At 53.6% G+C, this 26,774-nt stretch overlaps 1 protein-coding gene across 2 annotated transcripts; it reads left to right on the top strand.

Moving 5' to 3' along the window:
• The first annotated feature begins 1,281 nt into the window (after positions 1 to 1,281).
• On the top strand, positions 1,282 to 26,774 carry HNF4A (hepatocyte nuclear factor 4 alpha). Of its 2 annotated transcripts, none has more exons than XM_035005700.1 (10): positions 1,282 to 1,396; positions 5,276 to 5,450; positions 6,578 to 6,672; positions 11,660 to 11,766; positions 12,479 to 12,634; positions 16,031 to 16,118; positions 17,007 to 17,162; positions 19,463 to 19,699; positions 22,474 to 22,626; positions 23,673 to 26,774. In XM_035005700.1, the coding sequence occupies exons 1-10, from the start codon at positions 1,282 to 1,284 to the stop codon at positions 23,813 to 23,815; spliced, it is 1,425 nt and encodes a 474-aa protein (XP_034861591.1). In that variant the 3' UTR covers positions 23,816 to 26,774. The 2 variants fall into 2 exon arrangements, with proteins under 2 accessions (XP_034861591.1, XP_034861592.1); XM_035005701.1 differs by having other exon boundaries at positions 22,474 to 22,596; positions 23,673 to 23,815.

Below are 26,774 nucleotides of genomic sequence, written 5' to 3' on the forward strand. Positions count from 1 at the left end.
GCAGGGCCTGTGCCGAGGGCCCAGGGGGCCGGAGGGCATGACGAGAACAGAGTGAGCGCTGCAGAAGGCAGGCACAACCAGCTGCCAAACTTGCAAGGCGCCGCCTTCAGAAATCACTCAGAATCTCAGCCACAGCAGAGCATTAAAGCAAACACAGGGACCTAAGCGCACAGCCCTGTGCGACTGCCGGGGCGACAGGCCCACGAAGGCCCCTCAGAAGGAGGCGAAGGGTGGAGAGAAGAGGGAGATAGAAATGGGATGGTGGGGGGAGGAGGGATGTACACTTGATAGGTGCTGCCTGGTACCATCTGGTTTAATACTCAAGTCACCGTTTGAGGTCGATGATGCCTTTTACAGAGGAGGAAACTGAGGCTGCAGGAGGAGAATCATTTGCCCTAAGTCATGATTGGTAGGGGCTAGGCACCTGAGTGTAATCCAGGTCTATGGGGCTGCAAGTCTCCGGCCGTTGAGGGGGGCGGGGGAAGGAAGCAGGAGGAGGTGAGGGCACTGGGGGACGGCGTCTGGCGGGGCTTGAACAACTGGCCTCTGTGGGGGCTGGTGGCGGCCACAGGGGGTGTCATGGGGAGCAGGGGAGGAGAACCCGGGGTGAGTCCATGCTATGCCCCAGGGAGGTGGGCAACTGGAAGGGAGTTCCCAGAAGGAGGATCCAGAAGATTGGTGTCTGGGGCCTGGGATTTAGGCCTTTAATTCACGTGCCACAAGGCACCTTTATCTCCTCGAGAGCATTGAGGGTAGAAGTCAATGATTTGGGAAGTTACTGAATCAGGGCATCTTGGAGGTGGGCTGTCAGTGTCTCAGCATATCAGTTAGAATGCCTCACTTGGGGCAACAATGACCTGGGGGGGGGGGTGGCTGAGTCAGGGGTCAAATGAGTGCCGGCGAGTTAGCGTGCCCATCTTGCAGAAATCCATAACTGAATATCGGGGAGGTAGGGCCCCAACTGTTGTAATAGCACCCCGGTGTCCACCAGAAACCAACAAATAGCCAAATCCCTGCAGCCCCGCCCAGCCTCTCCGCCAGTGGGGGAGCCGATTAACCATTAACCCCCACCCCTCCCCGGCAGAGCCTCCACCCCTTCACAGGGGCTAGGCCAAGACTCCCGGCAGATCCTCCCAGAGGACGGTTTGAAACGCAGGAAGGCAGAGAGGGCCCCTGGGAGGAGGCGGTGGGGAGGGTGGAGGGCGGGGGCCGGGGCTCTGCCCGGAGACTTCGGGGTGGGCATCCTGGGCAGGGCGAGCGGCCGAGGTGTGGGAGGGGAGGATGCGCCTCTCCAAAACCCTCGTCGACATGGACATGGCTGACTACAGTGCCGCGCTGGACCCAGCCTACACCACCCTCGAGTTCGAGAATGTGCAGGTGTTGACGATGGGCAATGGTAGGTGGGGGCAGGTGTGCCCAGGTGTGCCAGGTGTGCCGCTGGGGAGCGGGTCTGTGGCACTCAATGCTGGGCTGGGAGGAGATGATAGAAAAGGGCAGGTCGGGTCTAGAGGTCAGTACAGGTGAAACAGGTGTGCCCAGGTACAGCGACCAGGGGCATTCTGGGTGAGGGGAGACCTGCGTGGGCAACTCTCCAGCAAAAGTGGATCCCAGGTATTCCTATCTGGCCCGGCCAGTCCCTGGTACCTCAAGGCTATCTCTGCTCAGTGCGTCACTGGGAGCGGCGACATAATGGTGACCTCCCCCTTTGCGTCTAGCTCCAATAATTGGGCCCGACTATGCCCTTTCCTGAACCCTTTGGGCTTAGGTTCAGAGAGATAGAAAGGTGTGTTCTGTCCCTGGAGATTCTGGATGGAGGCATCACTGGGTGTCTTTGGGACTTTCCTGGGGTGAACGCCCCATTTAGAAAATGGAGTTCTTAGGGAAGTTCTGTTCAGTGAGATGCCAATCAGCAATGTATGCTGTGGTGTGCTCATGGCCTCGTCTAGGTGTGTGTGCACGAGTTTCTGTGCACTCCTGTGTGGGCGGGGGGGGTCCTGTGTTGGCACGTATGGGCCTCCGGGAATCCATTTGCATGTTTGTGTTCATTTGTCTGTGTGCGCTTGTTCTGTCCGTTTCCGTTTGTATTTGATTACTGCACCTGTGTTCGCTGGTGTGTCCAGAGGTGCGTGTGTTTGTCTTGCTTGTGTACGGAAGCAGCAGTGAGTGTGTGTCTGCGTATCTGTGGATGTTCGCACACAGGCGCTGTGGATGCGGATCTGTTAGTGTGCCCTGTGCTTTCTGGACGGATGTACTGTATGCGCATTCTGTCTCGTGCCCCTGTTTGTACCTGCTCCTGTCCAGGTGCGCGTTCCTGGACCGGGGGGTGATCAGTACTCTCCGCTAAACTCGATTATGCAGACATGATATGCAGGGCGTTGATAATTGCCGTTTGCCAAAGGAGGTTCACCTGAGCCACACGTCCATTTCTCTCTGAGCTGATTTTGTTGCCCACGTTGTCTCTCCCCAGGTTTATATATTTGTTCCCACACCACCAAGAGCACATCTGAAGCTGGGGTGGGAGGTTCTCCTCCCCAAGGAGGTAGGGGAAGGGAGGAAGCCTGGAAGCTAAGAAGCTTCTAGAGGGGAAAGGCCCCAGGCCAGCCTCAAATAAGGTGTGTGGCAGGTGACCAAGGTCAGCCTGCCACCTGCCTTCCTTCCATGGCTCTGCAGCTTCAGCCAAGGTCTGTGATGCTTGTGGTCAGATTGGCTTAGTCAGAAAGATGTGACTGCCATGCCCATGGTCAGCCTCACCTGCTGCTCACCTGTTCCTGCCGTGGACCCAGTGTGCGACCTCGGGCACATCCTGTCCCCTTGCTTGGCCTCTCTATCTGCTGCAAAATGGGTTTAATCACCGCAGGCCTGCTGGCCAGCCAGCTTTGAGGAGTGTCCATGTAAGGGAATTGAGGGGAAAATCACAGCAAATGGTAAGCAAAAAGCTTCTGCACTAGGCAGGGTGTCGTGTGACCCCCGGGGACATTGTGTGCTGTCACACTCCTGGATACTGCCCAGCCCCAGACTATTCCCTGGGGCCAGCCCCATCACCCCTTCAGAGCCTGCACCTTCCAGGAGTCGCATGCACCCGAAGCAGAGGCCACCACTGGTGTCCCGTGGATAGCACGGCCTCTGGCTCAGGAGCCAGAAAGATCTGGGCTCAAAAGTTGGGCATAGATCCTTCCTACCTGTGTGAACTCCACAAGCCATTTTCCTCTCTGAGGAAGCTCTCTGAGCTTCTGTTTCCTCGTCTGTCAAATGGGAACACCTAACAGCGCCTGCCTCCCAGAGCTAACGGGAAGACTCAGTAAGGTGAGGCCCCTGGTGCTCAGCACTGGTAGCTGGTCCTCGCCCCACATGGGTCGTCTCAAGGACACTGGGCATCCGTAAGAAGGGTCTGCGTTCTCTACTGGCCTTTGAAGGGGCGTGAGTGTTGGGATTACATTTTACATACCTCCTGAGCTGGTGGCTCCAGCTCTCCATGGAGAGCTCCCCACCTGTCTCCCACCCCTGATTTGGAAGAAGCGACAACAGCAGGGTCTTTGTTCATCCGAGGCCCCAGCAGACACCCTAGCAAGGGCAGCGTGGGCCAGAGTCGTCCAGCACGGGCCACAGTCATCCAGCACACCTGGGCTGTAAATCTGGCTCTTCCACTTAGCAGGAGTGGGGTGACCCTGGGCAAGTCACTGGTCCTCTCTGAGCCTTGGTGTTCTCACCCGGAGAATGGAGTCTGCCTGCCGAATGCAGTGGTGAGGTGAAACACTCAGCAGCACCCGGCCCCTTCTGCGCAGGATGGAGGAACCCCCGCCCCCAGCCTCCACCTGAACGGCCAGGAGTTGTGGGGTCATATCTCCCCAGGGGTTGAGGGAGGTGAGGCTGAGGGAGAAAGGGCACCAACGTGGCTTAACAATTATCCCCATCTCCGGGAATAATTCACCAAGTGGAGGGGGCCGAGCTCTGGGCACCCTCAGGAATCTAGGAGATGTCAGCCAGGCGACAGCAGAGATGAGATGCGGCGGTGTCCGCTTACGCCTGAAGGCTGGATGTCATCTGCTCCAGGAGTTTGATTCTGCAGAAAAGATACTCCTTCACAAATGCTGATAACAATGCTTTTTATGTACTGAGCATGTCACCTACACTGATTCACTAAATCCTCCTCGCAGTCTTAGGGGATTATTATGCTCCCTATTTCACACGCAAGGAAACAAAGACATGGAGTAAACTCAGGCAGCCCATGTCACCCGGCTAAGAAGTAGGCAAACTCAGACTTAAGCTTGGCAGAAGGGCTATAGCATGTATGTATGTCCTTAACTGCAGCACGATGCCCCTCTCCAGTTCTCAGTGGGGTGTTCCTTAGGAATTCAAGGTCGGATTCAGGGGATCCATGGAAACCCGTGTATGTATGACTGTGTAGTGTGCATTTGCGCGCATTTTTTCCGGAGAGATGGTCCACGGCGTTTATCATCTCCAAGAGGTCTGTCTATCCTTGATGGAAGATCTGGTTACACAAAGATGGTTCGGCTACTGAAATTTAAAAAAAAAAATTGCAAACAACTGGGAACAGTTGAACTGCTGCCTTTTACAGTTAGGGAGACTGAGGCCCAGGGGGACCTTGAAGAGAGGAAAAGGAACTCACCCAAGGTCACAGATGAGTTAGTGGCAGCACGAGCACTAGCACCCAAGGACCCCAAGCACCCCATCCAAGCTCTTTGCCGCCTGTCTCTTACCCCCTTCTCAGACTTATATAGATGCAATGGTTTTGCGTCTGAGGCAGGTGGTACTTGGAAGATTCCCAGAACCTTGCCATGACCCTCCCAGGGGGCCAGATGGGCCACTGTCCTTGGTGCATGTCTTCCAATTCCCTGGGAGAGTTTGCAAGGCCTCTGGATACAACCTGAGCAGGTTCTGAGCAGATGTTGGGGGTCTATGTGCCCAGTGAGTCAGGGTCTTTAAGGTTCAGATGCATCCCAGGGGGTGGTCAAGTTTTCATTACTTCCCAGAAAAAACTGGGCCTAGCAGTCTCCACCGTGGAGTAGCAGACCCTCACTAATGACTCTGGTAAGTCATTGTCACAACCATCCCTAAGTAATAAGTGCAAAACAGGAGTTCCAAATGCCAAGGGACTTGCCCAAGGTCATTGAGGGAGTGGGAACAGCACCCGGGTCTGGATAAGGCTGAAGCCCTGAGGGGGAGATCCCCACAATGCTCATATTGGTTTCTGTACCTAAGCCCCCAGGAGAGCAGGGCCCCTCCTGAGTCCTCACGCTTGTCTCCTCTGGTGCAGACACATCCCCATCAGAAGGTGCCAACCTCAACGCACCCAACAGCCTGGGTGTCAGCGCCCTGTGTGCCATCTGTGGGGACCGGGCCACTGGGAAACACTACGGTGCCTCGAGCTGTGACGGTTGCAAGGGCTTCTTCCGGAGGAGCGTGAGAAAGAACCACATGTACTCCTGCAGGTGAGGAGCCCCTGCTTAGAGGCTTGATTTCTCTAGCTGGGAAATGGGTACGCTTGGGCTAATGATGTTCCCCAGAGTCTGTCTGCTCCCTCACTAGGTCCCAGAGGCATCTGCCTTCTGAGGCCTTAAAGCTTCCTCTGGTTTCTGAGGCCTCGGGGATCCAGATGGAAACATCCATTCTAGGAACCTCATTCACTGATCATAAAGCTACCAGCTGCCCTTTACTGAGCACTTACTGTATGTCAGACATACTGAGTCTTTGTATGTATTTAACTAGCCCTACAAGCCCATCGTTATTTTTCCGATTTAGCAAATGAGGATCCACGAGGCTTGGCATCAAGCCTCCTCTGAAGCCTCAGAGGATGGGGCCCATCCCCCAGCCTGGTGCTTTTCCTGGGGCAAATAGGGGATTGGCCTCAGGCCTTTCTGCCTACCCCAAGGGCTTCCCAAGGCCTTGGGGATCCTTCCTTCGAAAGCACCTCCCATTCTGAGTAACAACAATAATAAAATAATAGCATTCAGTTATGAGGAGTTGCCATCCGCAGATGCTGTGCCAAGTCCCATCCACATATTTTCTCATTCCCGCCTGTCGACACGCCTCTGACACGGTTGCTATGAATCTTCCTGTTTTATAGATGAGGAAGCTGTGGCTTGGAGAGGGCCAGGAATCTGTCCAAGGTCATCCAGCTTGAATCAATGGCAGAGCCCCCATTGACACTCAGGGGTCTGCCCTTCCCCGCCCGTGGGGCACTGCTTCTGCCTACAAGAGAGTCACTTAGGCCAACCACGTACTGGCTCTGAGCCATAACAAGAAGCCTGCCAGGGGCTCTGGACTTCCCTAGAACGTGGGAGGGAGAGCAGTGCCCCGTCCTCAAGGGGCTAGAGTTCCCAACTCAGTTCTACCATCAGGCTGAGTGATCCCGGGCTACGTGCCACCTCTCCAAGCCTCAGCAGGACAGGGGTGGATTCTTAGAGAGTCCACGAAAGAGGCCTTTCTCGTGGTTAGCATGACTCTCGTGATGGGGGCAGGGAGGCTGGGAGTCAAGGCGGGGATGGCCAGCGTTCTAGCTCAGCCCTGGGATGGGAGGGCTGTGCCTTCTGCATCCCACCATCCGAGCCCTCCCCAGGTTTAGTCGGCAGTGTGTGGTGGACAAAGACAAGAGGAATCAGTGCCGCTACTGCAGGCTCAAGAAGTGCTTCCGGGCTGGCATGAAGAAGGAAGGTGAGCCTCCGTCCTCCAGCTTCCGCCCGCTGCCCTCCCCCCCGCACCCCTGGTCCCCCCGCCGTGTCCCCCCCCCCGCCGTCCCCCCCCCAGCCACAGCCATTTACAACTGCGACCAGGCTTTATGACTCAGTGACGCCCCGGGGTGAATGGCTAATGGCTGAGAGGAGGGAGGGCCTGGCAATCTGGCCACAGGGCGGGGCTGGGCTTGGTCTTGAGAAAGAGATAAGCGCTCACTCTGGGCTGCTCAGGTTCCCAGCCATCACCACCCCTACCTGCGCCACGGCGACGACGGGCGCCCAGTTGGGCGTTTTCTCTTAATGTACTGTTGCAAAGAGGAAGAGAGCGGAGAGTGACATTACAAATGTCCGTGTGCCTGCCACCTAGACTCAGCAAATGTGGGCCGTGGGGACGGGGTGGGGGGTCTCTCTTCCTGAGCTTCCTGTCCCCGGGACAAGTGCCCCCCCACCCCGTTCCTTAGTCTTCACTCTTGAGTATCGGGTGACCCAAAGTTTTCACGTTCTGCGGAGCGGGAACCAGGCGTCAGACTTGCCCTGGGTGGAGGTGGAGGGGAAGACCAGAGCACATTTAGAGTCCTCTCCAGGCCTCGGGTAAGCAGCAGACGCCAGCCACTGGGCAGGGCTTCTCTACGAGTGACGCGGCGCCCTATGTGGCTGGCACTATGGTCATTCTCCCTTTTCCTGGTTGAGGGGACTGCGGCCCAGAATGGTTCGGCAGCTTGCCTGAGGCCCCACAGCTGCTCAGTGCAAGCCCTGAGGTTTGCCCCCGGTGCTTCAGACTAGAGTTGGGTGCTGTCTGGCGATACCTCGACGTTCCCTCCTTTATGACCTCCAGACCTCAGGGACGTTTACAACTTTTGCAGCCCGAGCTCAGGAAGCAGAAATCCTTTAACTACTCCGTCTCCTTCTCCCCTCCGCTCACCTTCCCCAGCTCTGGCACCAGACCCTCACTCCTCGCCCACCAGCCCAGCCCTTGGTCTAGTCCTGTACACACACACCACCGAAGGACAGGAACCAGGACCAGCTGCCCGAGCCAACCGTGAAGGAGGGGCACTCCCCCCAATCTCTGCCTCGGAGCCCCTGTTCCGCCTGTCCTCTCCCTAGGAAGTGGGTCTGTGTGTCGTCCCTGCAGGGCCTTGCTTTGAGCTCACGAGTCCTGTTGGGGACTTGGGCCTGCTGACCCCTATGAGGCCCCGGGGGGGTTCCAAGGCCCCCTCCTGCTGCCAACTCCACGATGATAGCGCCCAGATCTTGGGTGGGCGGGGCGCAGGGTCTCAGGTCGGGGGGGGAGCTTTTTCAAAGGGCAGTGCCCCCCTCCCGGCTCCCCAGTTTTCAGTGGGGTTGACACCCTCTCCTTCAAGCTGGGTACCACCTTGTGGAATGAGGAATGTGAGAACTGGGACTATAACCCACACATGAGCAGTAGGAGGCAAGGGAAAGACAGCATACAATGTAGGGGCCTCAGGATCTGTGGTTCTCACAGCCAGTGGTTTTGTTCCCCCACAGCCTAAGGTGTCAGGTTCCAGAGCATGAAGCTCTCGAGGTAAAATTTCAGGCCTTGCGGCAAGCAGGTGGGAAAAGGATTGGCAGCCTGCCTAGCTTGTACGGGGCCTGGTGCCTACACGTGGTCAGTCTTTATATATGTCTCTTGCTAAACATCCGGAGTCGTTGACACGGGTGTCCCTTTGGAGACATTTCTTCTGGACTCCGGTTTTCCTGTCTGTAAATGAGGAGGTGATAATGATGCCTTCCAGCTCTGGGAGTCCAGCGACCCACTCACTGATCTACCAGTCCCCCTGGGGGCATGTGTCTTTGTTCCCTGGTCCTCCACCTGAGCTGCCAAGGAGGCTGCAGCCCCGTATCCTGGCTCCTGGAAGGGGAGGGAGAGCCCCAGGCCATTCTGCTTTAGTAGCCTCGAAGATAGGCCAAGCTTCTTGGCTCAGGGAAGGAGGCTTTAGGCCAGGAGGATGGGAGCATTGGCTGATGGCACGTGAGTGTGAGCTGGTCAGTGTTGGTGCTGATTTGCATGCCTCAGTCAACCGGAAGATCCTGGCACCTGCAGTTGCGTGATGGCTTCGAGAGTAGGTCTGGGGGGCATGGTGTTCGGTCATCACGGTGGTCAGGCTCTGGGAAGATAGAGTATTACCAGTTCTACCAAAGTCTTGTAGTCCCGACACCCCTCGTCAGCCTGGTGGGAAGTCCCCAAAGCTGAGAGAGATTCTCGGCGGAAGCCTCCGTGGTCAGGAGAGCTGGGACAAGTTTTCATTTCTCTTCTCTGATAGCTTAGGGTTCAGAAACTGAAACCCAGAAGTGGTCCCTGACCACAGGAAGGCCTGTGCTGCCAACAGGATTTATGGACTGGCCAGATGGAGGCAAGGTCACCAAATCCACCCCCTCCCTACTTTACAGGTGGGGAAATTCAAGCCAGACAGGCGACATGATCGGGTGGAGTCAGGCTCCCCTGAGCTGGGCACGCACCAAGCTCCCTGGACTGAAACTGGGAGGGCTCGGCCTGGGGGCATCGTCTCTGGTCTGGATTCCTGAGACTTCCCCTTGACCACAGGGAAGGGTTCCAAATCCCATAGGCCTGTGAGCTTTGGCCAGAGGATATTCCACGGTGGCCAGAAGTGGGTTCCCTGAAGGGACAAAGACTCTGGGGAGAAAGCTGGGGGTCAGTGGGCCCAATAGCAGGTCTCGATTCTGTCCTATAACCTGAGACAGCACCTACCTGGGGCTCGGCTGGCAGACCCAGGACGAATGCTCAGCCCCTGGATGGAAGCCCACCCAGGAAGCCGGGCTGGGGTGCAGCAGGAACAGGCTGGCCATGGGCCAGGGGCACTCTGATGGGCCCTTCCTCAGAACGCCGGCCCAGCCCCCCCATGGGCCCCGTCCAGGGGTTCTCGGGGAAGACAGGCTCATCCTCCTCTCCTCCTCTGGCCGGGTCGGTTAATATTCAATAGAAGTTACATTAGGTCCCCGACCCTGCTAATACTGAGCAAACATTTGGAAAACATCATTCCGTGACTGAGCTCGCGCTGGGCACTGATAACACTGGCTAACCTTGGGGAGCCCAATCCGCAGCTGCTGACAGCAGCCCTTTTATTGGGCCCGCCTCCCCTCGGCGCCCTGGTGGGTGCGGGCGCTGGTGGCTGGGAGGGGTGTCACGAGCAGGGCCGCCACGTGTGCAGGGGAGCGGCCCTGGGGCTGGCCCTGGCCGGGGCGGTGGGTGTCAGGAGAGATTTCCGACCTGGGGACCGCTGTCCTAGCCCACTCACGCTGGGGCCCGGTTTACGCCGTCTGCCTTTCATTCTCTGATTTCAGTGATGTGTGAAATCAAGAGAAAGTTGAATGGCGGCAGTGGACATTCCACTGAGAAATAGGGCCCACCTAGGAATCAGAGCTTCTTTCGCTCACTCAACAGACGTTTCTTGAGCACCTGCCGTCCGCCAAGCTCTGTGCTAGTCGCTGGGGCTGCAGCAGTGAATAGGAACGGAGTTCTAGCTTTCTGAAGCTTTCCCTCCCATCGAGAGACAGAGAGTAAAGGAATGAACAAGAGATTCTATAATAAGGGCCCCCGAAGAGAAGGAAAGCAGGAGACATAAAGTGCAGAGCCTGAGGGAGGGAATGCCGCATCAGACAGGGCGGTCAGAGTGGGTGTCTCCGAGAAGGTGACGTTTGCACGGAGCCAGGCGCCAAGCGAAGAAGCAGCTAAGCTGTGGGGGAAGCAGGATTCCAGGCAGGGGGGCAGCGGCAGCTTGGCGGGCAGAGTGGGATCCTAGACGAAGGTGTTCGCTCCGCGTGAGGTGGGGAGTCACCGGTTTTGAGCAGTGGGGGGATGTGACCGGGTTCGGTTGTAGCAGATGGCTTTGTCTTCGGAGAGGTGCCCGGACAGTCAGGGCGAGGCCAGAAGCAAAGAGACCAGCGAGGAGAGCCTGAGCTGCTCCTGGGAAGAGGCAGCAGGGACCAGCCCGGAGCCGGGGGTTCCGGACGGCATGTGGGCATGAGCAGAGGTGGTCTGAGAAAGAGAGATGGACAAGCTTACAGATGGGAAACTGAGGCCCCGAGAGAGGATGTGATGCGTACCAGCACAGAGAGAGTGAGTGGCAAGGTCCAGACAGGCACCGGGTCTCCTGCCAGCTTCAGCAAAGCCTCACTCCACAGTGAGGCCTCTTGGACTCCAGGGGACGGGGCCAGGGCCGCAGAAGGTCCGTCTTCTATCTTAGGCCAGGGCTGACACGGATGGGGAGGCGCAGGGAGGTGTGGGGCCCTAGTAGGGAGGCCCTAGTGGAGGCCTGGGGCTCTGAGTTCCTGGAGGAGAGCCCAGCGATGGGGCAGGAGGGAGCTGGGGCTCTTTCGTGCTGTCTCTGAGAGGGAGGGTTAGCCTCCTGCTGATGGATGAGACTGTCGGGGCAGGGGGGCCTCCAGATCCTCTTTTCCGGGTCTTCTGTCTCGGTATTCAGGAATGCCTGGGCCATCTCCATGTCACCCAGGGCCATTCATTTTCCTTGTTTTACACACTTTCATCTGGAACAAAAGGGACCCTTTTCCAAAACAGAGCTTAAAAATCTGTCATCTAGATAGATCTCCTCTTCAATACTCAAGACCCATCTTAAACCCTCTGCCAAGGCGTCACTATGTTGCATCCCTCCAGGGACCAGTGGATCACTCCCACCACATCCCATTGTACTGGGTGGGGGGCCGTTCTGGTGCTTCGAAGGTTCTTCCACACGCTGGCTTGGAATCCGTCTCCCCTCATTCCCGCATGCCGATCCAGGCTCTGCCCGCCGGATGGCCCCTCCTCCCACCTCCAACCGTGTTTCCTTTACTCCAGGTCAGCCCTGCAGTATCTCCTTATGGGTCAGACTCTCTCCCCTCATACCTCATCTGCTCCTCAGCAGTCAGGGGACCACCCTCCCCTCCGCCCCATCCCTGTCCCCCCATCCTCACCTCTCTCTGCCTCCTTACAGCTGTGCAAAATGAGCGGGACCGGATCAGCACTCGCCGGTCAAGCTATGAGGACAGCAGCCTGCCCTCCATCAGCGCATTGCTGCAGGCCGAGGTCCTGTCCCAGCAGGTATCGGATGACCCTCTACAACCTGGTGGTCCCACACACCAAAGAGGAGTCTCGCCTCCACCTCTGTCTTCCCCAGCCAGGCCCTGGAGCAACCGTCTGAAGGGCCCTGGGATATCCCAGAAGGGAAACTGAGCCAGTTTAGTAGCAAAGACAGAACTCGAACCCAGGCCTGGCACTCCGTGGCACTTTCTAGTTCATCCTTTTGCACACATTCTGCAGGCCAGGCAGAGTTGGCTTTCACTGAAGGCCTGAGATCAGTTTAGCCCTAAGAGAACAGATTAATGGACAAGTAGACAGCTTGGCAAACGGGCTCAGCCCGTCCCTTGCTGTGTGACCTTGGGCAAGTCACAGCACCTCTCTGGGTTGTGGTTTTTTCACCTGTCAGATGAGAATGATGATTTTTTTCCCCCTGCTTCTCTTATAGGGCTGAGGGTTTCCTTGGGGTTCCAAGGAGCTGGCAGAGGAGGAAGTGGGGGGCAGGCACCCGGTAGAGGCCCAGGGGGAGTCCTCCTTCCTCATATCTGCCTTCGTCAGCATCTTTTCTTCTCTTCATTTGCCCCTGAGCTTCCTCCTGAGCGTCCACAGTCCATCTCCCCTTTTCCCGACAGGGAAACTATCTGTGGGGTGGGGGTGGGGGGCGGCGCTCTGTGCAGGGGGCAGAGGCTGTAGGGAGGGCCTGGCCATCCCCAACATTGTCCTTCACTTCCGCCAGATCACCTCCCCTGTCTCCGGGATCAATGGAGACATTCGGGCGAAAAAGATCGCCAGCATCGCAGACGTGTGCGAGTCCATGAAGGAGCAGCTGCTGGTGCTCGTTGAGTGGGCCAAGTACATTCCTGCTTTCTGCGAGCTCCCTCTGGACGACCAGGTGAGAGCAGACACTCTGCGGGCAGTGGGGACGCTGGGCAGGTGGGTCCTGCTGGCCCACCTGGGATATAGCCTCGGATTAGTTTGATTCTGTTTAACAGAACACACATGGTGCTCATGTGTGCCCAGAGCTGTTTAAATCACCATACAAATCTTAACTCATCTAATCCATCCAGTGGCCCTATGAGTTAGGTACTATTATCATTCCCATTTTATAGGTGATGCAATTGGGGCACAGAGAGGTTAAGTAACTTGCTCAAGGTCACACAGCTAGTATCCAGCACAGCTGGGATTAGAACACTGTGCATGCAAGTGTACTTTGGTAGGCAAGCTCCAAAGTCCAGGCTCCTAGCCACCACACTCCTGCACCAGACAGCTCTCCTGTGGGCATGTGGACAGGGCCCCAGGGCCAGGGATTATGAGCGTTGAGCTAAAGCCCTGGCTCTGAGACTGGTGCTCTGTGTGATCTTGGACAAATTGCTTCCTCTCTCTGAGTCTCAGTTTTCTTATCTGTAAAGTGGGAATTATAATATCTGTTTCAGAAGAAAATAAAGACATTACCATTTAAAATGCATAAATCATGTAATGCGGCATCTACATCATGGCCCAGGCCACAGCTGGCTTCCCAAAATGTCACTTTCATTCTTGTATCCCACCAAGATGGTTTAACTCAGCCTTTTATTCCCCAAAGTACCTTCTTTGGAATACCAAAACTGTCCTGGGGCTGCTGGGGGAAGGAAGAGGCTGGTGCAGCAAGATGAGGGTGTGTGTGTGGGGGGGGGCACGCACATCTGAGGACAGATGAGTTTCTGAGATACTGCAAATGATCGTTCCTGACCAGGCACCTCTAGGCCTTTCTTGTCTAGGAAAGGGTTGTTGGACTGGGTCACCTTCTCAGCTCGGAGAGAAGCTTGGACAGTGCCCCAGACATCAGCTCCTGGTGCATTTGCTTCTCTGTTTTGCACGTTTGCACAACACACTGGCAACATGTGTTAGTCTGTGAAGGTTTCTGAGAAGTCCTTCAAGCAAGGAAGGCACTGAACTTTGTGGGACCCAGGGCTTCTCAAACTCCCTTAAGCCCCAGACTCTCTTGGAACACCTGTTAGTATCCTATGGTGGGACACACTGTGGAAACACTGGTTTGGCTGGTCCTCACCCTCACACTGGGGCCTGGATCAGATGCTCTGTCTCATGGATCCCTCCCTGCTTTGGCAGGGACGACAGGCCAGGGATCTCGGCCAAGCTGCCCCTGCCTTTTCCCCTGCTCCTTCTGTGCTGGCCCTGGTCCCCTCTGCTGGAGAGTCTGTATTAATGTTTAATCCCTTCTGTTCCTTCCCAGGGGCTCAGCAGGGCAATAAGATACCCCCAAGCTGAGCAATTGTTAACCTCAATTTCCCACCCAAACCTCCCTGGCTGGGGCTCAGAGCATTCTTAGAGAGCAGTGACGGGTGGCCAGCGACACGGGACAATCATTAACACCCCCACCCTGCCTGCCCACCCCCGGAATAGCCTCCGTGTCAGGAGGGTTCCCAGCTCCCCATTCATGGTGTATAAGGAGCCCATCTTGCCCAAGAGAGTTGAGACACACCTGGGAGAACTGGGGGGGGGGGGGCACTGTCCTCCAAAGAACACCCCAAATCTGTCGGTATTGCCCCAGGAACCACTTTCCAAGTTTGTTCACTTCTTGATTTGTTTTGGACATCAATCCATTGAAACCTAGGAGGCTGGATAGCATCGAATAAAGGGGCTGAGGTCTAGAGAGGGAAAGGGATCTGCCCCAGGTTGCAGAGCAAGACAGCCACAGGGCTGGGATTTGCTTCCAGGGCTTCTGCCCCTGGGTTTGAGAGCCACCGGGGTCAGTGACAAAAGCCCTCCGCAGTGCCTGGTGAATGGGAAGTGCTCAGTAATAAGCATCCTTGGCCTCCCTTGTCCTGGTCATGGAGAGTGGCCTCTCGCCTGCAAGGCGATTTGCCGTTCTCCTCTTTCTTGTCATACTTACAAGATGTAACCCTGGGAGGACAGAGGAAGAAGGGCAGGTGGCTGCCAGATCTGGAGAGGGAGTTACCGAGTTTGCCCATTCATTCATTCATTCATTCATTCACCCATTCCTTCCTTTCTTCATTCAAATGAGTATTTATTGAATGTTTACTATGTGCCTTCCATGCCCTAGACAATGCCATCTCCTTAGAGTGACTTTCTCTGACCTCCCCATCTAATGTAGCCCCTCTTGTCCCATCGCTCTTTATCACGTGACTCTCACCCCCTCCCTCCCTCTCATCCTTCCTTCCTACGAAGTCCTGTCGCTTAGTAGGCACTTAACATTTGATGACTGAAAGAATGAACAATCCAAGGAATGAATGAACGAAAGCATTTTTACTTCCTAGCTTAGCTGCTAAAAAAGCTCCCAAATTCCCCAACCCAGCCTGGCGGACAAGACCCTTGAGCCTACCAGCCAGCTCCTACTTTCACCAGCTGCTGTGTTGCCGTCCTTTGGGCCTGCTGCAAGCCCCAAAGTCGATGGTTCGGAAAGGACAGACAACGTCCTTCTGGCTGGGTCCCTGCCTCGGACTTCAGGCTGCCAAAGCTGCTTTGTCTCTCAGCAGGGAAGGAATATGTCAACTCATCCCCTGCCAAGGCCAGCACTCACACTTGGCCTTGGGAACCAACATCCATGTCCAACCTCTTGGAACTCACTCTCAGAACCCTAGAATCTCATAATGTCGAGTGAACAGGTGTCCTGGAGATCTTCCAGAGCAGTGATTTCCCCAAACACAACTGCACGTCAGAACCGGCTAGGGAGCTTGTTAAATGCAGATCCTTGGCCCCCCCGCCCCCGACCCCGTACATACAGCCTCAGAGTCTCTGGGAGTAGGGCCTCAGAATCTGCATTTTATAAAGTACTCTTCATAATCTTCTGCAGCTGGCCTCTAGGTTGGAATTCAGGACCCACAGTTTTAGAACTTTCTGGCTCATAGACCCTTTGAGAGTCTGATGAAAGGCACTGAACCTCTGCTGAAAACACACACACACACACACACACACACACACTGAGAATGGTAAGTTTCATCAGGCACAGAAATGAGGCCCAGAAGGAAGAGGCAGCTTAGCTTGCCCAAGGACGCAGCGGTTCAACGATAAAGTCAGCATTTGGCCTCCCAGCTCTGAGTGCACGTTCTTTCCCCTTCCAGGTTCCTGCTAAATCTTTTCCAGGTTTTATCGGTTATGGGAGGAAGCAGCAGTTTTCTGATGCCCATTTTATAGTTCAGGCAGGTAAAGGCAAGGGAAGCATTAAGCTGACTTGCCCAGGGTCATTGAGTTGGCTAAGAGCGCCTTCCCAGGGGGTACAGACACCTTCCCAGGGGGGCAGCTGCCAGACACCATCCCTTCTCTCTTCCAGGTGGCCCTGCTCAGAGCCCATGCTGGTGAACACCTGCTGCTCGGAGCCACCAAGCGGTCCATGGTGTTCAAGGACGTTCTGCTTCTAGGTAAGGAGGCCGCCTGCCCCAGCCAGGGCTCCGCGGAGGGCAGGCCCGGGATGGAATGCACCCAGGCACAGGAGAGTCAAGGTGGCATGCAGGGGCAAGGGAGAAAGATCAAGAATATCCTTTTCCCAGTGTTCCCAGCTGGATCCTCCACTCAGATGCAAGGAAATGTGGACGCAAGGAATGGAAGTTCTCCAGCATTAAAGTTAGAGCTCAGTCGGGGTTATCCGTGGAATTGCTCGTGCGCTCTGGTGTGCTTTCTGGATCGGGAGCAAGAGGCCGCCAGGAAGGGCACAGCCCCCGGTCTATGTCACTTATGCTTCCATGGCGTGTTTATGTATTACTTTAAGTGCTTATGTAGATCACACTGCAGGCCAGATACTAGTCTGAGTACTTTGCAAACATTACGCCTTTAATACAACAACCCTATGAGGTAAGCTCTATTATTTGTCCCCATTTTACAGATGAAAAAATGGAGGCACAGAAAGTAATTTATCCAAATATATATGGTTAGTTAGTTGCAGAACTGGATTTCAACCCCAGGCAGTCTAGTTCTAGAATCTGGGCCCTTAACCTTGATGCACTGGTGCCTCCCAAGTGGCCTTTGAATGTCACTAGTCTTACGGGTCATACTGGAGAATGGAGCATGGGTGATATGAAAGGCTCCTAGAAAGCCAGGCTCCAGACCCACTCCAATGACTTCAAACAACTCATTCCTTTCATCTGGGCCTCCACTTCCTCATCTGCAAAATGGGCATGACAATCTCCATGCGCCCTCTCCTGTGGGTCCCGGTGGCATTGCAACTGCAAAGGGCAAGGGCTGTCCAAAGCTGGGGAGAAGGGTACACCCAAGGTGGCGGCCTCATCCCCTTTCCTTCCCAACCCACCCAGGCAATGACTACATCGTCCCTCGGCACTGCCCAGAGCTGGCAGAGATGAGTCGGGTGTCCATGCGCATCCTTGATGAGCTGGTGCTGCCCTTCCAGGAGCTACAGATAGATGACAACGAGTACGCCTGCCTCAAAGCCATCATCTTCTTTGACCCAGGTACAGCCCACACCCCCCACCCACCCCTGAGGCTCCAGGCCCTCAGTCAGACCTCTCCTACTGGGCTATGTACCCTGCAGTCACAGACAGCCTCATTCTTCAGTACAACAATTGGCTGAGGCTGTTTGCATGAGCTATTTAACAGATGAAGAAGACCCAGGTTCAGAGGGATGATGTGACTTGACAAGGCCCACAGACTCCAGAGGCTTCGTTCTGTTCTTTTCCCCCTTTCCCTTCTGTCCCCTCCTCCCTCCTTCCTCTCCTGACCTCCTATCGTCCTTCTTTTCTTTCCTTTCATCTTTTCTTCTTTCCCTCAAAAATTTTTTATCAAAACAATGTCTGCACATACTTAAAATGTACCCCACTTTCCGTGCTAAAGCCTACTTCCCCAGGGGAGCCATTTCTGAGTCTTTTAACGGTTTCTTCTGGCTCTAAATAAAATGCTAAGCCATCTCTTTCTTGATTTAGCTGTTTTCGATCACATTTTTCCTCCTGCCCTTGGTAAGGGTTTCACTTTTCTCTCTCACCACTCCCGTCTTTTCTCTCCCATCTTCTTCCTGAATTTTCACTGCGATTTTAGTGTCTCTACTGATTGTCTTTATATGCTGTCGCCTCTCCTCTCCCCATTCCATCTACTGACTTTCCACCTGCATTGTTAAAGAATGGCTTTGTAGCTATGTCTTTGTGCAAAGCCTGACTTCATTTCACAATATCAAGATGCTGGACTCCAGAGCCTTGCTTGCTTCCTTCCCACCTTACACGTTAGAGGGGACCTACTGTGTGCCAGGCACTGCCCTTGGTGCTAGGCTCCACCTACGTGGAGATCACCCCTGGTAATGACAGTCATGAAGAGGGAGATGACCATAGTTTATGGAACACTCACTAAGACACCATCCTAAATACTTTATGTGGATTATGTCACTTACTACTTACAACGTGGTACCTTTGAGGTAGGAGTGGTTACTATCCCCATTTTGCAGATAGGAGAACTGAGGCGCAGGGAGATTAGTCACACAACCAGGAAATGGCAGAGCCTGGATTTGAACTACAGACTCTCTAGGTCTCAAGCCTATATTCTTGCCTACCACACACCCCATTTCTCGAAGAGTAAGATTTCTGGTTCTAGTTTCCTTGACAGCCTGACCCAGGCTGTATCCCCTGCAGTGCTCAGCATGGAGCTGGACAGATAGTAATTGCTCAATAAAATGGGGAGAATTATTGATGCTGAGTCAGGACCAGCAACTTGGCTCGGAGGGGCTAGTATAGGGCCTGACATGTAGGTGATGCTCCATAAATGTTTGTTGACTGAATGAAATCATGCACAAATGTGGCTTGGTGGAGCAAGCCCTGGACTGGAAGTGTGGGTGAAATTCTCTTTCTGCCACTTACTTTGTCCATGAAAGAGGAAATAATGTGTGACCTCTATGAAGGTTGAGTTTAACTATTGGACAATCACTTGAATCCCCTTCTACGTTAAGGATCTAGAATTTATTCCTTGATTTTTTTTTTCATTCATTCATTCTTCCATTCATCTAACCATCCCTTCATCTAGTTATCTATTCAACAAATATTGACCATGCATGATGCTAGGTAGTGGGTTTAAAACGACAAACAAGACATGCCTGCCCGTCCAGAGCTCATAATCTAGTGGAAGAGACAGTTACGTGCTCTGTGGCCAGTAGTGACAAAAGAACCACAGGAATCTAGGGCATGATGGACACTCATAAAGCAGGCTTGGGAGGGTGGAACAGAGAAGGCTTCCTGGAGGAGGTGAAACCTAAGCTGAGACCCCAAGATGACACAGGCAAGGGAGGAGGGAAGCGGGGAGACTCTTCTAAGAGAAGCAACATATGCTGATGTCTGGTCAGTGGGACCTCAACTGTGATCAGGAGCCCCAAGTCCCCATTATGGATCTGCCAACCGCTAGATGCATGACCTGGGCCAAGTCCTTTCCCTGCTCCCTGCCTCATTTTCCCCATGTGTAATGAGGAGGTTGCTAGGTGCCCTCATGGGTATGTTCCTGAAGTCCTGACCACCCACCCCCTTCCACCCCCCATCTCCCAGTTCTGCATCTCAGGAAATATGACAGAAATGCTTCTGCCTGCATCCAGGAAGCTATAAATGTGTTAGTGTACCCTGGTTCTTGAGGACCCCGAATCCTGGTCCCAGCACTGCTAAGGACTCCGCAAGTGACCTTGGGCCACTAGGTCCCCTGTCAGGGCCTCAGGAGTCAGGAGAGATCTGGGTCCTGGCTCCCCAGATGCTCCAGCCAGGCCCTCGCCCATGCCCTCCCATTGCAGATGCCAAGGGGCTGAGCGACCCGGGCAAGATCAAGCGGCTGCGCTCCCAGGTGCAGGTGAGCCTGGAGGACTACATCAATGACCGCCAGTACGACTCCCGCGGCCGCTTCGGTGAGCTTCTGCTCCTGCTGCCCACCCTGCAGAGCATCACCTGGCAGATGATCGAGCAGATCCAGTTTATCAAGCTCTTCGGCATGGCCAAGATCGACAACCTGCTGCAGGAGATGCTGCTGGGAGGTCCGTGCCAGGCCCAGGAGGGGCTGAGAGGTGGGCGGGGCTCCCTGGCAAGAGATAAGCCTCACACCTAGGCTCACCTCTCAGCTCCACCACCTCCTCCTTCTGTGGCTTTGCCCAGATCCCTTAACCTACCTGGGCCTCAGTTTCTTCATCAAGAATGGGGACTATGGTCCATTTATTTGGGCACTGAGAGCCTAGTGTGTGCCAGTCACTGTTCTAAGTGCTGGGGATGCAGCAGAGAACAAGAGCTCTGCCCTCCCAGAGGTTTCGTAGGAGTGCGCATGCACGTGTGCATAAGGGCATGTGGGAACTGACAGTAACCAAGTATACAATAAAGGGGATAACTACATTTTTGAACTCAGCAAGTGTTACGATAGAGCGTAACTGAAAAGGGGCCTATTTTAATAGGTTGGCCAACAGAGACAGCCTCTCTGAAGTGGGGACCTTTGTGCTAAGACCCAACGGATGAAAGAAAATAGAACATTTAAAAGCCAAGAGAAAAACATTCCAGCCAGAAATAGCTCATGCAAAAGCCCTGAGGCAGGGGAGGTTTGTGTGTTCGAGAAAGAATAAGGTCGTGAGATGGTGGGGGAGGGGGTGTTGCATGAGATGAAGACGGTTATGGGCAGACACCAAATCATGAGCGTACAGTCATGTAGGCCACGGTCAGAAATCTGGATTTTATTTTCATTGCTACTTCTCTAAAAAGAGTGAAAATCAGACTACTGTTTTTAACAAACTACTCTGAATGTTAGGTAGAAAGTGAGTTTCAGAGGGGTGCAGAGAGGCAGACCCCTGAGAATGTTACTGTCACCAGGCGGGGGTAGGACGGTGGAGGATGGGGCGAAGGCATGATGGGATAAACTGGATCATCTGCGAGGAGGAAGAACACGCAGGATTTGCTGATTGATCGGATGTGGGGGAGGGGGGACGGGAAGGGTCAAGGATGAAACCTACATTTTTCCTTTGAGTGACAGGACTTACTGAGTTGAGGAAGATGGAGGGAAAACAGGTAGAGGCTGAGATGCTGGTAGCCATGGAGATGAACCAAGAGACCATTTGGACTTTGGCAAACCTCGAGAGGACTGTAGACATCCAGGGGGAAGTTATCAGGAGGACAAGTTCAAAGCCCAGGATGGAAGGCAGCCCCGTGGTACTCCAGCAATTAGGGGCCATGGTGATAGATATTAAGAAGTGGGGGTCAGGGAATTGACAGCCATGGTGGGATGAGAGAATTTTTGCAGTGGTAGCACTCAGTGAAGTGGGCTGGAAGGATAGGAGTCAGGATCTAAGTGAATTCAGGACTTGGGAGGTGACGCGGTCTCTGGAGATGGTATGGCCAACGGCCACCTCAGCAGATATTTGGGACTGGATAATCTTTTTTTGTGGGGGCTGTTGTGTATATTGTTTAGCCACATCCCTGGCCTCTACCCATGAGATACCAGTAGCACCCCTGTAGGGGTGACAGCCAAAAAGTTCTGCAGATACTGTCAAATGTCCCCTGAGGGCCCCAAATCTCCCCCAGTTGAGAACTACTAACTCATTTTCACTTGGGCCCTGTGAATTATGAATCAAGTGTCATTGAGATCAAGATCAGGACAGGGGTGTCTGGCTGGCTCAGTCAGAAGAGCATGCAAATCTTGATCTCAGCGTCGTGAGTTCGAGCCCCATTCTGGGTGTAGAGATTACTTAGAAGTAAAATCTTAAAAAAAAAAAGAAAAGAAAGGATCAGGATGGAGCTTGTGCTCTGTTGCCAGATAAACTTGGGTAAAATAATTAATCTCTCTGGGCCCTATAATCTCATCTGTAGAATGGGACAATAATAATAGCCACCTTATAGGCCTCAAGTTGAGAGGATTCAGTTATTTCAAACATGAAAAGTGCTGTAAAACAGTATCTGGCACATAATAGATGCTCAATATTGATAGCTATCATCGAAACTTTAGAGGCCTCTTGCAAGCCCTAAAAATCCCATCATGGCACACCACTGACCACAGCCATTACCAAACTATATCTTATATGGTATTATTCTGACACAGTTTTTAAAGCAGTTACTGTGTTCTAGACACTTTGCTAGGCCCTCAAAGAGAAGAAAAATATATCTGTAATTGTAATGCTCATGGACAGAAAAGTAGATGTTCCCAAAAGATGGGTTACAGATAAATTACTATGGGAATTCCAAGGAAGGAAAGGTTTATTTCCTACTGGAGTATGGAGAATCAGGAAAGGCTTCCCAAAGGTGGAATTATCTGAGCTGGAATTTGGACTGGTGGACATGGGGGTGTGGAGGAAGCATCTTTCATGGAAGGAACATGAGCAAAAGGAGAGAGAGGGAAGTACAGGGAACCCTCAGGTGCTATCAGTAGGTTAGTTTGGCTGAAGCGGAGGCATGGGGGGAACAAGGCTAAAGGTGAGTTGGCACCAAATGGAAGGACTTGCATGCCATGGAGCTTTGAGAGCCATTGATTAAATCCATTACATTCATATTCAACCAATACACTACTCATTAGAATATTTAGATCTCACAGCTTCCTTACACGCTCCTTCTTTCTTTTAACTTTTGTTCTCTTGGTTTGTTGGGTCCTCTCAAGACCCTCATGGAACCTATGGATAGGAATGCTAAGCCCCAGTTTACTAACCCAGAAATCGGTAGCCAACAGGCACTGTCAATATTGGACAAACAGGTTGACTGGCCACACTTGAGGAAGAGGTACCTCAAGGCCCATGGTCTTTATCAGACTCTCCAACCTGACTGAGTCTCTCTGTACCTGCAGGGTCCTCCAGTGATGCACCTCATGCCCATCATCCCCTGCACCCACATCTGATGCAGGAACACATGGGCACGAATGTCATTGTTGCCAACACGATGCCCTCTCATCTCAGCAATGGACAGATGTGTGAGTGGCCCCGACCCAGGGGGCAAGCAGGTGGGCAACTTGAGCTCTACTCAGCAAGGGATGAGGTTGGGACCTAAGAGGGGAGCCAGGATGGGTGGGTCTAGAAGATGGTAACTGGGATATAACAGTTCTCTGTGCTCCAGGGTATGGAATGAGGAGTGAGACTGTCCATTTGTTAAGGCTGTTTTTTTTCACTGAGGCCATTCATTCAGTGAGGTAATTAACAGCCTCTATGGAATGAAGCTATCCTTGGGATGAGGGATCCATTGGGTGAACATGTCCATTGGGATAAGAATTCCATTAGGTGATGTTGCCTATTAGGTGAAACTGTTCTTTGAAGTAAGACTGCCCAATTAGGTAAGACTATCCATTACACAATTGGGTGAAACTACTCATGAGGTGGGGATGTCCGCCGGTCTAGATGGTCCTCTGAGGTGAAATCTCCCAAGAGTGAGTTTGTCATTGGACGAAATTCTCCAAAAAGTAAGAGTGTCATTGGGATGAGGTGGTCCATTAGCATGAGATTGTTCTTTGGGATACTTGTCCATCGAATAAAGTTGGCCAAGTGGGCCATGGTCAAAGTTGAGTTTCAAATACATGATGCTGTGAGGCCAATTAGTTTCCATTATTCATCTACCTAAATATCAGAGAAATGGTATTTTTGGCCAGACACTTGGGTCTCATCAATTGCTGCTCTTTCTCTCCAAGAAAGGACATTGCTGTCACATGTCCCACTGTCCTTGAAGAGAGTCAGAATCGGGCCCTGGTTTGGGAGAAGCAGCCTCGATCTCCATGTTAAATGGTGGAGGAGATGGAGGTTGGTAGGACCTGGGCAGAAGCCTCTGGCCACACCTGGCCCAGCCATAGCCTTCCCGACCTCACCAGACTTAGACTTCATGATCTGGGACTCAGAAGGTTTGAGCTGTAGGAGACCTTAGACATTGTGTAGTTTAATTCTTTCATTTTGTAGAAGAGGGAACTGATTCAGAGAGGGGGAAGAACCTTCCCAAGACTCTGGTTACTCCCCAAAAGGTTGGAGTTCTCAGCAGCCTCTGTCTGTCTCTCTGTCCTTGCAGCTACCCCTGAGACTCCACAGCCCTCACCGCCAGGTGGCTCGGGGTCTGAGCCCTACAAGCTCCTGCCGGGAGCAATTGCCACCATTGTCAAGCCCCCCTCTGCCATCCCCCAGCCGACCATCACCAAGCAGGAAGTCATCTAGCAAGCCGCGGGGGGTCGGGGGCTCTGCTGGCCTCCCAGCCCCCTCAGAGAGCCCCGGTGGTCTCTTGTTCCCAGGGAAGGAAGCTGTGACAACAAGGCCAGTCTCAGGGCAGCAGTGGAAAGGGCAAGGGGACCAAGAACTTGGGCTGTGGGCCACATCCCATCGCTACCCTCCACCCGCTGCTCGGGATGACAGGGCTCTGACTTGGGGAGACCCCAGATGGAAAATCCTCTGCCGCCTTGGACAACTCTTCTCTTGCTGAAGCCACTGCCTTCCCCTTCATCATACCTTCCCCCAACTTCTTCAGCCCCAAAGGACAGCTGTCTGGAGACGACATGGGACCTTGCTTAATAGCTCCCTTCCCCTTCAGACTGGTACTTCTTTCTCCAAGTACTGTCCTAGTCCCCAGACACTGAGCCCTCCAAGGCTGGGTCAGATCGGGGCATCTGACCCCTCCCTGTTCTGCTGCCCCAATCTCCAACGCTTCTCTCCACCTGCCACTCTCACCTTCCTCAGCCATCCTAATTTCTCCACAGCCACCTCTCCAGGGGCTGAAGAAGACTTGCAAACAGTCCCCCAGTCATTCCAGGAGCATTTTAAAAGACTAGCTGGGCTAGGCACAGTGTGGGACTGTTGAGAAGGAAGACACCATTCCACCTCTGACCCATGGCTCTTCCCTTCTTAGGGAATCGGGCGGGTACCTGGGGTGATGCTCTCCACAGACTGTCAACAACGAGAGGACAACCCAAGGTGGACAATTGCAACAGGAACTTGGAGGGGCTGAAGTGGTCAGAGAAAGTTCGGGGAAAGGGGCAGACTCTGCATTAGGCCTTTAAGGAAGGGCTGGATTCCAGCCAGCAGAGCAGGTGAGAAGGCCTTTCCAAGGAGGGGCAAACAGTCTGGGCAAGGCCCCAGGTTGGAAGAAGGGCACAGGGGGGAGGTGATGGAAAGACCAGGCTGTTTGGAGCAACAGAGGAGCCTTGAATGCCAGGATTGAGGCACTGAGGTTTGGGAGTAGCTAGGGAGGATGCGCAGTGAGCCGGGAGGGGGCAGGGAGATCAGATGGGGGGCTGGTGATGTGATCCAGGTGAGAGTGAGGAGACCTGGAGATGAAGATGGATGGGTGCGAGCTCAGCTCAGAAGGATGTCAGGGAGGAATTACCCCCGTCCTGGGCCTCTCTCAAACTCTGCCTCATTTCTGGCGCTGTGTTAAGGCACTTGACATGCATCATCTCATTGCATCTTCTCTATTACCCAGAGACTGTTGCAGAAGATGAAATTGAGGTCTAAGTGGTTAAGTGATTTTCCTAGAACTCACACAGCTAGTAAGTGGCTGAGTCAGGATTGGATCCCAGGTCTGCCTGGATCATAATAGGAGTTCTTAACCAGGGTGGCTGAGCATCTCTGAAAGGGCCCCTCTCTCCTCACTGTGAGCCAGTTGATGGACTTCCTGCCCCTGTCATCAGCCTCAGAAGCCAAAGTCTTATTCTTCCCAGGGGCCCTGCCCACACCCAGGACTAAGATTGGCTTGGAGTTATACTGATGTCCGGGTAGGGTCCAGCATCCTGTCTGCTAAAGAACAGGAGAATTCATAACTCTTGGACCCCTTTCCTCTCCTCACTCCCCAAGTCCGGGGGAGGGGCGTCAGGGGTCTGGTTCTTAGGAGATGGACCAATGTGGCCTGGCAGTCCAAGAGTGGGATAGTTTGGGTGGGCCAGGGAAAGATGAGAAGGCCTGGGTTTGAGCACTGCTCTGAAACATTAAGCCCCAAAATGGAACGGCCAGCACATCATCCTTGGGAATTTTGGTGGCTTTGGGAAAATTCTGGAAAGTGCTACTAGCCATTGGGAACAAAAGAGATGTGTTGTGGGGCTGGAGCTGTGCTTAGGTAGGAGAGTGAACAGTCAGCCTGGCCACCTATCCCCACCCCAGGCTGACTGTTCTGAGTGGACGGAGGCAGGACTGCAGTGCCCCCAAATTCCACCATTAGTGATTGCTTTTTGTGACAGAGGCATGGGGGGTTTGAGGGCAGTATGTCCAAGAGAAACCTCTACATCTCCAGTGGTCCCAGGAGCAGCCTGCCCGTGCCTCCAAGCTAAGTCCCCAGTCCCAGGAGAGACTGTCCCATGCTCAGAGCTCTCAAGCCTTCCCAGCCATCCCTCATTCTGAGTCCCCAGAAATCCCAGTCAGGGAACCCAGGCTCGTCTGGGGTAAGGTGGGGAAGCCAGAATCTTTCTGTCATTGTGGTCATTCTCACTCTTTGCTCCTCCAGCCCCCAGTGTTGCTCAGGCCTCGGTCATGGGAGCGAAGTTGAGATAAGAATTTTCCACAGGATGGAGTAAGCTAGCAGTGGCTTTTAACAGTAGCAATCTTCTGGGTCAGGGGCTCAGTCCTCAGCCCCAAATTAACCCTTCCAGGAGGAGAAATCCATTCCATTTTAATAATTTTATTGTAATGCAGGAAGCCCAAAACAGAGCAGTTTACTTTTCTGATTCTGAGGATATGGCATTGGAAAATCTCTCTCTCTCTCTCTCTCTTTGCCACCTGAGTTCTGGTCCTAAAATATAAAATCTGGAGAACTAAACAAGGGTTGGGAGGGCAAGCATGGACCCTCCAGTTCCTCCCCTGAGATAGCCTTTTCTCTGGGCAGCTCTCAGGAGCTTCCAGAATTCACATGACTCCCTGCAGCACGGACAGAGGAGAGGGTTGGAGGTGTATGCCCTTGGACTTTGTGTGATGACCAAGCCAATTACTTTTGCCAAATTGTTCTGTGATTTTCCCTGACTGGGATGAATTGTGAAATTCACACCAAGCGATTCTGCTTCCTGTGGGTGTGATTACCACCAGCTCCTGTGTGGACCCCTGAGCCCGTCACTGCCGCCCAATGGGGCAAAGAAGCAAAAAAACCATTTCTTACTCTTGTGTGTTTTAACAAAAGTTTATAAAGCAAAATAAATGG

This window comes from Mirounga leonina, unplaced genomic scaffold (assembly GCF_011800145.1).
Source record: "Mirounga leonina isolate KUSES-001 unplaced genomic scaffold, KU_Mleo_1.0 Mir_150, whole genome shotgun sequence".
In the NCBI taxonomy this organism is placed as follows: domain Eukaryota; kingdom Metazoa; phylum Chordata; class Mammalia; order Carnivora; family Phocidae; genus Mirounga; species Mirounga leonina.

Coding starts and splice junctions, on each gene's coding strand:
- HNF4A (XM_035005700.1), top strand. CDS start 1,282: ATGCGCCTCTCCAAAACCCTCGTCGACATGGACATGGCTGACTACAGT. Junction 16,119..17,006: donor CAAGGACGTTCTGCTTCTAG/GTAAGGAGGCCG, acceptor CAACCCACCCAG/GCAATGACTACATCGTCCCT. Junction 17,163..19,462: donor CATCATCTTCTTTGACCCAG/GTACAGCCCACA, acceptor CTCCCATTGCAG/ATGCCAAGGGGCTGAGCGAC.